Source organism: Dermacentor variabilis, chromosome 6 (genome assembly GCF_050947875.1).
Source record: "Dermacentor variabilis isolate Ectoservices chromosome 6, ASM5094787v1, whole genome shotgun sequence".
Lineage (NCBI taxonomy): Eukaryota > Metazoa > Arthropoda > Arachnida > Ixodida > Ixodidae > Dermacentor > Dermacentor variabilis.
This window is the reverse complement of record NC_134573.1, coordinates 120517199-120532196: the sequence shown is the minus strand read 5'-3', so window position 1 is coordinate 120532196 and position 14998 is coordinate 120517199. Positions and strand designations below refer to the sequence as shown.

The following is a 14998-nucleotide window of genomic DNA, read 5'->3' as shown; positions in this document are numbered from 1 at the left end:
CCAGCAAATCTTCTCCAGGTTCATTGCACGCCGCATTCACATGTCTTGTTGCGATAAGCATCTTTGCCTATCTGTTTCACACTGCGTGGTGCCGTTAGAAGCATAGTGGGGTTTTTTATAGGTGATAACCCAAACGTGCTGTTGTTCTCAGCTGTGGACTGCGATCTTATCCGTGTTCCGGCTGCTAGATCCTATGTAAGCAAAAAAAAAAAAAAAAAAGGCGCATGGCACGCACGGTAGAGAACAGTAGTTGCATGCCGCATCAACTTCCATACAATACTCGCCCGGCTGTTTCACGTGAAAACGTTGGTGCTCACTCAGTTTCTTATTCCGGTATCAGCAAATCTCCTCCCGGGTCATTGCGTGCCGCATTCACAGCTATCACCGCCAAACCTATTGCAATAAGTGTATTCACCTATCTTTTTTACAGTGCATAGTGCCGTAGGTAGTGCCGTTGTTCCCTGCCGCAGGCGGTGCGATGTGAGTGTCACATTTCATTTTGGTAGCATCTGGCGTTGCTCAGCAGCCTGATTGTTTTTCATTGCCATCTGAAAACGCTATGCAATAGAAAAACAACAAAGCTTACTTCGGGCCACCGAAGCCATACCAGCTCAATGCACGTCTCGTACCATTGTGCAACGATTTGTGCAGCGCTTTACACTACTTAGATGTCAACTACAGTAGAGCGTCAAATTTTTTAATCACTTTGGATCGTATGTTTTTCGGTTAGTAAGTTTTGTCCCTGCTTTTTTTTTTCAAGACGTATTAATGAGGTTCTATTGTAGTCTACACACCATGTAATTTGACGTAACATTAAATCTCATATTTTTGCGTTACGCAGTAAGAGGTCTGAAGTTATCTACCAGACCAAATGAGCGGAGTGACTAATTTATGCTACTAACGGCCAGTACACCACTAACGACCAAAATATAGTGTATTGCATACCGGAATCGCAAAGCTGCATAAATAAGATTACAGATTTTATTCTCCATTACAGATTTTATGTTACTTTACATTCACAAGTTGTGGTATATCAACTGGCTCTGTGGAAAGTGTTGCAGATCAAAAAACAACTGTTAGTTTCATTTGTCATCACTATGGTTCAAAATTTTCGCCCTTATTTCTCCATGAATTCTTTGAATTTGCTTCTACTGAACACCAGGAGGCACGTTGATTCTATGAAATTGCTACACCCCCATGTTCATTCATTTTGTCAACTATCTGCTGATGATTATGTCACATCTCTGTTTTTTCAACTAGAAGATGCCACGGTAACAACCTCAAGGCTTTCTTTGCACTCGCTTTCAACTTCAAACATGCATATTCCCCACGAGTTCTCGAATTCTGTTGCATGTTATCCAGTTTTGGTCTTGCACTGCTACCATCTGATTTTTTAGAGGCACCCTGATGATATTGTGCATCTCGGTACAGTATACCAACCCATGTCTAAGTTTACTGTACTGCTTATTTATTCTGCACTAGTACTTGTTTTTTCCTTTGTGCCTGTATGTACTTGTATCCCACTCCAGCAGTAGCCCTGGATAGGGCTGCAGTACTTGAAAAATAAATAATAAATAAACAGTGAATTTCATGTAGTGAAACTTCTATAGCCATACTACTTGCACAGCTGCCACGCTGTTGCATGCTAAGTATGAAATGGATTGTTATATTCATCTTGGCTTGACCAGGATTGCATTCTGCCGTGCAGTGAAGTAGAGCAGTACGAGAGTGGTGACTGTGAAAGTAGTTGAGCATCTTGCGCTATTTGAGGTATCCCTATGCGTACTGAGTGCCTCACGTCTTTCCAGCTGGGACACCCGCTCAAACAACACAAACAAGCCAAGCCATACAGTTGATGCGCACACAGCTGAGGTGAACTGCCTCTCTTTCAACCCCTACAGCGAGTTCATTCTGGCTACAGGCTCAGCTGACAAGGTGCGTGCGCCCACGCCTTTTTTTTTTTTTTCTTCATTGAAATTACAGAAGGAGACTAGTCAGCGTGTAATGAATGATGGCTATTGAAGTTTGCTGAAGGATATACAGAATGTGAAAAGAAAAGGACCCTTGTGTGCAAGTAAAGTAGTGAGCTGACAGTCACTGTGAAATGAAAGGATGTGATTCTTGGAATGGGGCTGTGTGCTTCCTTGTTTAATGTTGGTTTAGTTAGGTGCCAGCACTTTGTGACAACTGCAGCGGGGCATTCAATTGCCATCCAACTAGCCAATCACTGTCTTTCATAGAACAAAAGTGTGCATGCCTCCTCTCCGTCCCTCCCCTTATTTTCCTTAAAGGACCTCTCGCCAGGTCTGGCCATTTTGAGCTGGCAAACGCAGAGCATACAATGCGTGCTAATGATCATGTTTGCAAAGAATTGCATCGCTACGCGCCGCCCCGCTCCCAGCCGGAGAGTCGACATACATTGCACAAGTGCACCTACGTATATCGCACTGCTGTCGCGTCGCTCGTGTTGACATGTGACTTCGAGAATTATTCAAGTCATCATATGTTATTTCTGTCATCTGTTGCCTCAGTAGACGATTGAAAGTTTAGATAAATAATAAAACACCTAATGTCTAATGTCTGCGTGTTCTTGGTTTACTTCGCACCGCAGAAAGAGAGATACACTTCCCTTTTGCCTGCGTGTTCCTACGTCGTGCAGTCGCGCGCACAGACAATGAAAGTACACAATTTTCTAACATGCTCCAGCGCTCGATTATGCTCTGCGATCTGCTTGTTCTGCCTTAGTACCTTTCGATGGGGGCGAAATGCGAAAACACCCGTGTGCTTAGATTTAGGTGCACGTTAAAGAACCCCAGGTGGTCAAAATTTCCGGAGTCCTCCACTACGGCGTGCCTCATAATCAGAAAGTGGTTTTGGCACGTAAAACCCCAAATATTATATTATTATTATTATTGCCTTAGTACCGTATTTACTTGCATAATCGCACTCGCATAGTGATCGCACCCCTGAATTTTGTCGTCAAAATGATTTTTTAATTTTCACGTGTAATGATCGCACCCCGAACTTGCCGAAGCGATGTGTCATGTGCCAACTCTAGCTAATGAAGATCACGCTTACCATCTGTCGAATTCTGTCAAATGCTACTCGAACGACTCTTCAAGACATACAAAGCAGTCAGCGGTAGTGCGCAGCACCGGAGAAAAAAAAATTAAAAAATGGAGGGGCCTGTGATGTGTGCATCACACGATCCGTGAGGTCCGGTATGGGAGAACGCAGGGAAGGAATTTTGCTTGCAGAGGCTAGACAAGTATTTCTATCTCTGTTACTAATGAGCTGACTTGAAAATTTTTTTCGGCAGAACTCTCCCTAGAGGACGTGTAACAACTTCCACTGTATAACCAAAATTTGCTATGGGGCCTGGTGAGGGGCCCTTTAATGGGTGAGGACAAAGGTGTACATAGGCATACACAAGATGGGACAACAGTAATAGTTTAATACAAGAATGTACCAGCTGTATCCTATAACTATATAAAGTATCTCTAGTTCTTCAAATTATGTGGATCTACTAAAGCAGCTACTCACAACAGCAAATGACTGTTCTTAAACTGTCGGCTGAAGTAATAATTCACTTGCTGCTATTCAAAGGTCATGTTACATTGGTTTGGGAATAATAATTAAAAAAAAAAAGACAGTCCTAGTTGTTTACACATAAGTCTTCATCAACATGTAATTCTATTGTGTCAACGTGATGCACCAATGAATTTTCCCATTGGGTGTTACGAATGGCAATGATACACATGGGGTTTCCTTTAGATTCACAAACCCACCACAGAGGCTATAGTGGCTATGATGTTCTACTGCTGATCATGAGGTCACGGGTTCAATTCCTGGCCATAGTGGTTGCATTTTGATGTGGTCGAAATTAAAAAAGTGCTTGTGTACTTATTTGTTTAGAAACACTGTGCTGTCAAAATTAATCTGGATCCCCCCACTACCATGTGTCTCACTGCCCCATTGTTGTTTTGGGGCTGCTTAACAAACGCAATGGCAAAAGCATGAGGGACTCCAAAGGCAAATATAAAAGTTAATGTGGACTGTTAAAATACCATTCCGGAAACTTTGAAGCACTTGTTTCGTGCTGAGAAAGGACCTAGTTACAGAGAATATCGCGACAGAAGAGGCTACAGTCTTCTAGTACAATTCAAATTGCCTGCCATGAACAAGCCGTTGTGATGCTGTATACGTCATGCTGCTTTACTGGCTGTCGATGAGTGAAATGACGGCCAAGAGCAAGCCCTACAGTGTTTTGTGCAAAATGTGAAAAACATGGCTCTCAGAAAACATGACATGGACGAAGCATCCTCTGCTCGTTGTTATTAGTACGAGATTTTCAAGTCAGCGAAACATGCACAGCACTATGCGATACCAAAACTACTAAAACGTGAGAGCGAAGGCAGCACAGGGTTGGGTAACTTCGAGTTCTTTTTTCTAAGAATCGAATAGAAATGGGCAAGTAGCATTCCTTTTCATCTTGTAATCCGATGCCATAATCTTATCAGCGGTTGAGTACTAGTGACAATCATAATGAGGCATTTACATCGTCAGGATAGTACTAGAATGCCCCAACAGTCTCAAATTGTCTGCTACATTTACCTTAAATTTACCTTAGTTCATCACTTACTATAGCTCTGTCTAGGTAACATTGACGCCTTAGACATTTTAGAGCATTAATCTATAATTTAACTTGACAAAATAGTTGCCTTTAGTGTCCTTTAAAGATTGCAGAAGGAATGTAAGGTTAGCTTTTTCACAACATATATATTTCTAAATTGGAAATAGAATATTTTATGTACATAGGGTCACCATATTACATCAAGAAGGGACCTTACTTCTAAACTTTGTGAAGGATACTTTAGGGATGATGCTTTTCGTTGTTGCTGTTTTGTTCAGATCACTCAGTATTGGCACACTCTGGCACAGGATGTGTTTGCACTTTATAAACTGATGCCTTTTCATGCTTTAAATGGCTAAAAACAATGTACTTAGTGTATTGCCCCTGCTCTAATGCACTTGAAAGGGGGAAGAAAAAAGGCTATGCAGGCACCCGGTAACTGATGAATCCATCTCTCTTCAACAGACGGTGGCACTGTGGGATCTGCGGAATCTGAAGCTCAAGCTTCACTCATTCGAGTCGCATAAGGACGAGATCTTCCAGGTGCAGTGGTCGCCTCACAACGAGACCATTTTGGCCTCAAGCGGCACCGATCGACGACTCCACGTCTGGGACCTCAGCAAGATCGGGGAGGAGCAGTCTGCTGAGGACGCCGAGGATGGCCCTCCAGAGCTCCTGGTTTGTTTGCTTACTATACGTCCGTTGGGTGCGAACCCTGCTTCTGTTGCAGTCTTAGTACTCGGGTCAGAAAGTGCAGGCTTCTCGGAAGCTTAACTATTATGGTGAAGTAATGCATGATTTCTGGGACATTTGAGTTGTAAAATTTTGAGATTGAACACAAATTTTTTGGAAGAGCCTGGAATCAGATAATGAAGTACTGAACATTTCTGATTTGGACCTGATGTGTGCAAACATTTTCGTCCAAACATGTCTCTTTCTTTGGATGTACTTCTTGTGACCAAATCCTAGTCATTCCAACAATGATAAGTGACTTGTTCGATGGAAAAAAGAAAAACAAAAACAAATCGTCAGTTTTGCCTGAAGGGTGAAGCACTGACTGTGATAGCAAGGTTTAGTGCTGTGCTTGAACTTCTCGCACGGTGTTCTAACTACAGTGCAGTCCGCTTATAATGATGCCACATATAACATATCGGTTATAACGATGAGCCGATTTAAGAGTATCAACGTATGCATTAGGGCTATGAGAAAAAGCCCATATATCACATGTTATTCACCGCATATCAGATATAACGAGCTAAATTCTGCCATTTTAGCAGCGTTTTTCGTGCAGAATAATCGTTAAATTTACGTTGCTCATTTCCCCTTAACCGAGACGGGGCAAAAAGTTTGCCTACGCGAGTTCCTATCTGCTGCCATTACCGTGCAGCGCGTCCCGCCTGCGAGTCGATTGCGAAAGCCATGGAGAGCATGGCTTTCGTTGGCGCAGTGTGCTACAAGATGGCACCAGCTGTTTCGCGTCCGCGTTTGCTGGCAAGCATCTGAGGGAGAAAAGAAAGGCAAGAAGCGAGTTGTGCCTGCCTTCCCTTTCTAGAATTCCCTCTCTTTCTCGGTAAGCGCGGCACTTAAGGTAGGTGTGCAGACAAAGCACAAAACTGTCTCGCTTGAGACGAAGCTGTAGATTTTGCAAGACTCTAAGTACGAGCTTGTGCAGTCGATGATATTGACGATTCTGAAAGCCGGGAGCGCCAAGATCATGAAGGCCATGCCGATCAATGGAAAAGGCAGGCTTTGTGTGCCAGGGCGAAACCTCCCATCTGTAAAACCAACCTGTTGGAAGCCGTTGACATTACCGAACTCGTGGAGCACATCACTAGTGGCGATAAAATAGGTGGTACTTCAGTGGAGGAGTTTCTCAGTGCAGATAGCGCTGCCTCGTTCTGTGAAAAATTTCCGACAGGCGCGATGCACACCGCAGTTGTGAACCTGAAACTTCTGCGAAAGCAAGTGCAGATTTCGGACTGTTTCAGTCTGTCTAACATTTGACACACTGTTTAAAGGTATAAATAAACATTCTATTTGACGTACTAGTCCTACGGAAACCCGCAAGGTGGAGAGAAGTAATTAATAAAGGGAAAATCAGACATTCACCCGTTCGTACATCAGACATCCTCCCAGGACAAATTTTTCTTCAACTGCGAGGCTTTTCTTTCGAGGAACCTGTATGGGTTTCCTTTGTAGCAATTGCTACGAACAGGTGAATGTCTGATTTTTTCTTTAATAATTACAGTGGAACCCCGTTCATACGTTTTTCACCGGACCGCGAAAAAAAAACGTAACAGCCGGGAAAACGCAACAGTGAGGAAAGGTCCGAAAATTAATGAAAACAGTGCAGCTTTGCCTTGAAACCATTTATTCCGACATCAAGTGAGCTTAGGTCTTAAAAAAATCGAGAATGGTCGATTGCCGTTTTTTCCGCTCGCTGGAAAACACGACGCGTTTCTCGATGGCCTGGAAAGCCGCATTGCTCTCAGCGTCGCTTTGAGGTGCGACGTACCTGCGAAGGAGGTCCAGAGCCGCGACGGTTTCTGCAAAGCTCGGGTCCGCCAACCCCCCGGAATCATGCGGCTCGTGCTCCTCGTCGTCACCACAGTCTGAGGCTTCACTCGCGACCGAGCCTGCAACGATCTCTGCGATACTCAGACACTCGGATGTCACGACAGCAGCATCCACGGCGACGTAGTCGTCATACGTGACTCCCGTGGCACCCAGCGCATTCAAAGCTTCACTCAGCTCTTGATCATCAGAGGCTGCTTCCGTCTCTTCAGCTTCCGTGGCAGTTTCCTCTCCGCCGTCCATGCGAAAGCCACACCGCGCGAAGCAGTGCTGTGCAGTTGACGCGCTCACTGCAGTCCACGCTGAAGCGACGTAGTGCATAGCGTCCAGTATTGAAATGATCGTAGGCTGCTGTCCGCGATCAATACGCGCCAGACAGCGCTTTACGATGGACTTCCTGTACGAGTGCTTTAAGTTCTTTATGACGCCGGCATCCAACGGCTGCAAGTGGCTTGTAGTGTTTGGAGGAAAAAAAACAAGCTTAACGTTCCAAAGAAACGACGGGTCTTTCGGGTGGGCAGCACAATTGTCCAGAAAAAGGACAACACTCCTGCACTGGGAGCCCATCTTATTGTCGAAGTAACGAAGAAATTCTTCGAACAAAGAACCCGTCATCCATGCACGAGTGTTGCTTCTATAGTGACATGGCAGCAGGCGAATGTTCTTTAAGCACCGTGGGTTTCGGTATTTTCAGATTACCCATGGCTTCAGCTTGTCCGAGCCATCCATGTTGCAGCAAAGGAGCACCGTCAATCTTTCTTTGCTGCATTTGCCTCCGTGGCATGCTTGGCCCTTCAGGCTTAACGACTTGGATGGCTGCACCCGAAAGAAAAGACCCGTTTCGTCGGCATTGTATATGTCACGAGGCTCATACCCCTCAATTATGGCAGATAGTGTGGCCTTCCAATCGTCGACTGTTTCTAAGTTTACACTTGCTGCTTCCCCGGATACCGTCTTATACGCGATGCCGTGCCTCTTTCGGAAACGGTCGATCCAGCCATTTGACGCCGCAAAGTCACTGATGCCCAGTCGGTCGGCTATTTCCATCGCCTTCTCGCGCAAAATGCTGCCGTCGAAGTTCACACCGGCAGCGCGGGCTTGTTTAAACCAAGTAAGAAGCGACTCGTCGAGGGTTCCATATTTGGCGCCACGAGCCTGCTTAGCTTTCGGGCCGAAGAGCGCGGCATTCCCTTGTATCTCGGCACGCTTCGAAACGATGCTGTTAAGCGTCGAGGGTGGCAGACCAAGATCCTTGGCGATGTCGACTCTTTTCCGCGCTGGCTGCCTGTCGACTGCGTTGAGAACATCCAGCTTTTCCTCGAGGGAAAGCGCCTTGCGCTTGCGCGACGCCATCAAAGGACGACAAATCGGTCGCGGTGTTAGCGAGGCCCGACGAGGCGTAGGCAGCTTAGGTGTTGACGGGAGGACACGGACGACTCGGATGGGTTGAACCGCACAAACAAGAAAGACTGGATTAGCGAGGCCTGACGAAGCGTAGGCAGCGTAGCTGTTGACGGGAGGACACGGACAACTCGGATGGGTTGAACCGCACAAACAAGAAAGACTGGATTGCTGCGGGCCCGCGGGTTTTACTCGCTTCGGCTGACGAGGCAGTGGCCATCTAGTGGCAATCTCTCCAACTCGCGTGCAACTTTTTATGGCCTCTGAGATTACCTACGCGCGTGCAAGGGTGTAATCTCAGAGGCCATGGTCTTGTAGCCAATTCCGTAGCCAAGCCTGGCCAAGACTCGTCAAAATGGCGGTTGGCGCGCGTTGCCCGGCCGGGTTCGGGGTGCCAGGTCGCAACGTAACATGCGGGAACGTTTTCACAGCTACAACGTAACAGCGGGGTACCCAATACATTGGATCCTATGGGAGCTATGCCGGGACCGGACGAAAACGACGTAACAGCCGGGAAAACGCAGCAGCGAGGAACGTAACAGCGGGGTTCTACTGTACTTCTCTTCGCCCACACGGTCCCTCCGCTCCTGGGAAACGAGACGGCCCACGCCACGGCTCGAGGACTTACATGCCGAGCCGCGGCGCCCGCCGGCAATCCCGACGTCTCGCCCACAGCGAGAGCGATGCGGGAGTGGACGTGGGGGAATCGCATGACCACTTTCAGAGACATCACGCAACACTACAGAATGAACAGATGTAAATACCCACCACCGCACGCCAAACTAAACAAGAAACAGGCGGTTGCCTGGAGGCAATTGCAGACACACACATATCCTAACCCGGCGATCCTTCACCCCTGCTACCCCGACATTTATCCGTCCGACGACTGTAAAGCGTGCGGAGCCAGAGCGACGCTGCAGCACATGCTGTGGGCATGCGCCGGTAGCCAGCAGCAGGAATCCCCGACGAACGGGATAGAAATGGCAGTCTCGAACCGAGGGGCGCGTTGGGAGGCGGCCCTGCTCAGCCACGACCTCGCCGATCAACTGTGGGCCGTCCGGCACGCCGAGGAAGCCGCCCGAGTCCAAGGACTCGAGGCCGTCACCTAGGCTGGGGTGCTTATGGCCCAACCCCGCCCAAATCGCCGGGCATTTTCAATAAAGTTTTCACCACCACCACCACCTCCACTTTGCGGGTCTCCGCAGAACTATTAGATCAAACTCTTGCCTTTGCTTCAAGTTGTTGACAAATTCGACTTCGCCCTGCCATCTGCTAGCCACCTGGTTAGCTCAGATGGTAGAGCGGCTGCCCCAGAAAGGCGGTGGTCCCGGGTTTGAGTCCTGGACCAGGACTAATTTTTTTTCAACTGCAAGGCTTTTCTTTTGAGGAACCCGTATGGGTTTCCTTTGTAGCAATTTCTACGAATGGGTGGATGTCTGATTTTCCCTTTATTAAGCATCTTCTTGTTCACTAATTTGGTTTCGGAGCTAGGAAGGTATGTTTGGCAGCTTTTTTCGGTAGTCCATATAGCGACGACCAGTTTTAATGATGGGATTTTTTTTGTTCTTGATATCATTATAAGGGGACTGCACTGTATACGTGAAAGGGACGTACGCGGGTGTGCCAAACTTGTAATGACATCACATTGCACAGGCGCCACTATGTTGCTCATAAAGAGCCGCGCCAGTAAAGTTGCATCACTTTCAGGTATGAGCACTGATATTGTTTTGTACTTTCATTAACATTTAATAGTTGGAGAAGATTTAAGATGAGACATGCACTGTGAATGTTGTTTAATGACGTGTTCTCAATATTCTGAGGAATATTTTAGTCAAGTATGTAAGACCTGGTATAAGCAACTTTAGGGATTGAAAAATCTCACATTACCCGCATATCTGCCATAGACAAGCATATACAGTCAATAACCGATTTTTTGGACATGTGCAATAATTCGGATGCCTTCACAGCATTGCCACGTATCCCATTGAGGCACTGTATAAGGACGACTGAAATTTCAGATGCTGAGACCTGTCTCTGTCTCACTTTCGTGACTTTTTGCCGTGGTTGTAAGTCTGAAACGGCATTAGTTGAAGCCACCACTGGCGCATGATCTTGCAAATGATCTTGCAACTTCAAACCACTGATCTCGCACACTGACCCTGCTGGCACCGTTACCCACTACGGCAACGCTAGGCCTAGATGCTTCGACATTCACCACCAAGCGTTCTCGCATGCCAATCTGCTGATAGCCATAGCCACCGTGGCAAACCTAAGCCTACCAAGCTACTAGGCTTCTTGCTGTTTGTTTGTTTATTTATTTATTTATTTGTGGTGCTGTGCTTTTCATTTAAAGGATTCACAGCTGTCGGCATAGGTGCCAACCTTCATCATCCTCGTTGATGGCGTCGAAGTTCGAAAAGCGTGGTTCCCTGAAGTCAGCCTCATCGCAATACAGTGGTGTTACACAGTAAAGCATACTCAATATACAGTGGTGAAGCATACTAATAATGGAAAGAGGCCATTGTTGCAGGACACAGTATGTGTTAATTTACATGCGTACACCTGCTGTCTCCTGTCACAGTTTGGGCACCGATACTCCCAATAAGTGTACTGGTGAGCCTTACGAGCTATTTCTGACGTACCTCTGGCAATTTAAGCCCTTCGGGCCATTAAAAAGCTTGCATTAATTTTTTCACAGTACCCAATCTTTCAAATGCTTCCAAGGCACCTTGGAAGCCCCAAAATTGGACGTGGATTGTAGCGTACATAATACCTAAATGTTGGTGGCTTGGATTTTCACGTGCAGTTCATTCACGGAGGCCACACAGCCAAGATATCGGACTTCTCTTGGAATCCAAACGAGCCATGGGTCATCTGTTCAGTGTCTGAGGACAACATCATGCAGGTCTGGCAGATGGTAAGTGTCGGTAACAGTGCAGTTCAATTAAATGAGTTTTTATCTGTGCTCTCTGCTGAGCTGTAAAGATAGTGAAAATCTTTTTGTTGTGTACAAGTGTCTGTGTACTTGTTACATTTTGCACGTGTGCTCTGCACAAGAACAGAATGATGTGCAACTTGGCATAGTTCTAATAGTTGGCCTAGCTTTTAATGTAATCACACACAATAACTGCCATACGTGTCTTATAAGGAATGAGTGCTTACTCTGCTTTAAATGTGTTGATACAACGGACAGCATAGCAAAGCTCACACAAATCTTGTCAATGATCGATATGTATGCTAGTTTGCTTTAAAGGAATTTCGGCTCACCGACGTTTCTAAATTGCCGTTTTTTTATACTTCTAGTAGGAATTGAGCCATAATATTTTGTAGAGACATAGTTGGGACATTAAAGAATTCAAAAACGCAATTTTTGAAAATTGCCATTTTTGACCATTTTTCGAGATTTCAAGACCCGCGTCCCCCCTTAAGTACACATCTGAGAGCTCTGCTGGATAGGCCTAAGGATTGGACACATTTAGCATTGTAGAGGCACGAATTGGTTGCTTTCATTGTCTTCGATGTATATATATTTTTAAAAAATGCACTTGCATAATTACATTTCCACAAGTCCAAAACCCAAAGCTTGAAAAGTGGCATGTGCACGTAAAACCAATAAACGTCTGGGAATATGGCATTTTACATACCTCCTGCTTCCTTTCGAATATTCTTAAGCCATAAAGATTATCTGCTTTGTGATGTAAATTTATCTTGATGATTTGTTTTTTAGGCTGAGAACATCTACAACGACGAAGAGCAAGAGACCCCTGCCACTGAGCTTGAAGCATCGGCATCTTAAATTGGCTGTGGCACTGAATATTGGCTATCCAAGCTGGTGTTGCTACTACCATCAGTGTTTAATTGTACAACTCATAATCACGTCCACCACGTTTTTTGATTATTTTCTTTTGCAAGGTTACATTGTATGGGCACTCTTTAGCTTGTTTTGTTTGGGCAGGGCTACGTCATTTATTCATTAAACAAAAACTTATGTTGTGAATTCGATGTCCGATCTGCTCGACATATGTCTTATTTTTTCACGTGTAGGTTACATTGTAAAAGGGTATAAGCGTGTAAAATATTACCAATTCGCTGAATTTTGCAGGTTACTGGTACATTCAGAAAGAGCGGAGGGTCATTACTATTGTGGCTGGGCCCATTATCCAAAAAGTACATCAGTTTCTCCAAATCTCGCTGCATTTTAAGCCTAATAAATACACTTTCTAACCAGCTGTCTGTGAATTTGTTTTGTTATGGTAGCATTCATATTCTTTTTTGAGGCATGTTTTGCGAAATAAACGTTCAACAGGACTCTAAATATGTTTACGGTTGGTGTAGTAGGTGTGGCATTGTGATGGCTACATGGTGTGTGGTAAGGTGCGGATGAAGAGGCAGGACGCAACCCAAGTGTTAATTTCCAGAAGGTATTTAGTATTTGATGCCAGGACACAGATATATTACATTGACAATGTGCATATGCCATCATAAATGCCATGTGCAATTATCTTTTTTGCTTTTCATACGTGCATAAATACTGTCGAAAAAGCAGTCCTGCTATCAAAGTAAACACTGGGACAGATTCAAATATCGCCTCATTATCGTGCCTTACTTTGCCCATACGGACATTCTTAGTGACAGCTTCTTTCGCTGTGTAATTGAATATTGGAATTTCTTGCCTGGTCCTACGCATGCTCTTCTTTTAAACTTATTTTTAGTTACTATTGAATTGGTAGTTAGTATTTTGATTTCGTCTGTATTGTTCACATTACCTCTATTATTTGTCATTGTTCTGCTTTTCACACTCGCTCCTGCAATAGCCCAATAGGACTGCAGTATGTACAAATAAAATAAAATAAGTCAAGTTCTCAAATATTACAATTACATTAAATGTTTCAGTGAGAAAATTGTAGAGCAACATGAAAAACTCCTGATGCAGTCTTCTGCTGATCAATATGTGCTATGTACCAGTGTTTTTCTGAGCTTGAAAGGCTGCCGCGAATACACACAAAATTGCTGTGCAACTGTTTGCTCGAGGCACTTTGCGTGTATTCGTGAAAAGGTAGAAGCAACTGAAAGAATCCTGAAATGATGTGGGTGACAGAACACACTGGTTATGACACTTTAAGGGAGGGTGAGGGGGGGGGCAGGCTTCGGCATTGCTCTGACCTCCCCCCCCCCTCCCCCCGAAAAAACAGGGGGTTGTGTGTGCACACACACGCATGTGCACACACACATACACACTAGAAGACATCTACAAACCCAGTGCTTTTGTTGCGCCATTATTTTTCCTCTTGCGAACAAAGAATTAAAAACAAGGAAAGAATGTCTGTAGATGCAAGGTTTTCTTTAACAGTCTTGCTTGATAATCAACTTATTGATTTGAGCAAATATATTTTCCTCAATATGTGGCACTCTAAAAAGCAGGCGCACCACCACACCTGCAACCGCACTAGTGCGCCAGTGGTGTGGGTAATTTCTATCCCAATAAAACAGCCTAACCATGCATGCTATGCAACCTCCTTTTGTAGGAATGCTAGAAATGTCACATTTTAGAGCGAATCAAATACTGCCAAAGACTAATCAAATCGTGATTGTTAGATTTGAAACTTGAATAGGGTTATGTTAGATTGATCACTCAAAAAAGTTTTCACTATTCACACACTCCTGCCGTTACTTATTTTAATTTCCGTATAATTTATCCCCACAATACAACTGCAACCTGCTAATTTACAGCTACTGTCCAGTGACGAGAGTTGCATGACTGCAGTATGCTTGGGGGAACAATCAAACGCGTTCAGATTGATTGATTCATTCATTTATTGATACTGTCAGCCCTCATCGGGCTATTACAGGAGCGGAGAATAAAAACAAAAAGAAGCATAGAATGCAGCCGAGTCACAAGCTTTGATTCGCAAAGCTTGTCTTAGAATGGAAAAGTATGAACTACAACATACAAGGGAAAGTACTAAAGAAACCATTCAGTTTGGCACCGCATCGTCATAGACACAATAAGAGTCACACATGTAAAAGTAAATGCATACATATTGGGTAATTCACTGTGTGTTATTACAAAAAATTGTGCTTTTAAGACTTTCCAAAAAGGTAGTTAAGGACATCGAAGTTACAAGAGAGTCTGGTAACAAATTCCAGTCTCTTATCGCCCTAGGAAAGAAACTGAACTTCAAGCAATCATTGCGGGTGAGTAGAGGAGGAATGTACATACTATGACGATGCCTCGTTGACACGTTCATAGGAAGCTCAAAATAATCGTCTGGTTTAATACCTACTTGATTGTGAATAACTTCGAAGAGGAATTTTAATCTGTCAAGTGGTGCTAGATCAGCTAACTGACATAACTCTGTTGGAGAATGAATGCGACAATATTTATTAAAC

At 44.7% G+C, this 14998-nt stretch overlaps 1 protein-coding gene across 1 annotated transcript in view; it reads left to right on the top strand.

Moving 5' to 3' along the window:
- Positions 1 to 12836, top strand: part of Caf1-55 (chromatin assembly factor 1 p55 subunit) — a 30397-nt gene extending 17561 nt beyond the window's left edge. Inside the window, exons 10-13 of the mRNA XM_075695652.1 lie at positions 1809 to 1935; positions 5099 to 5311; positions 11415 to 11525; positions 12336 to 12836. Of these exons, the coding sequence (XP_075551767.1) occupies positions 1809 to 1935; positions 5099 to 5311; positions 11415 to 11525; positions 12336 to 12404 (520 nt within the window). The 3' untranslated portion in view covers positions 12405 to 12836. The remainder of the gene's footprint in view (positions 1 to 1808; positions 1936 to 5098; positions 5312 to 11414; positions 11526 to 12335) is intronic.
- Positions 12837 to 14998: the final 2162 nt, after the last annotated feature.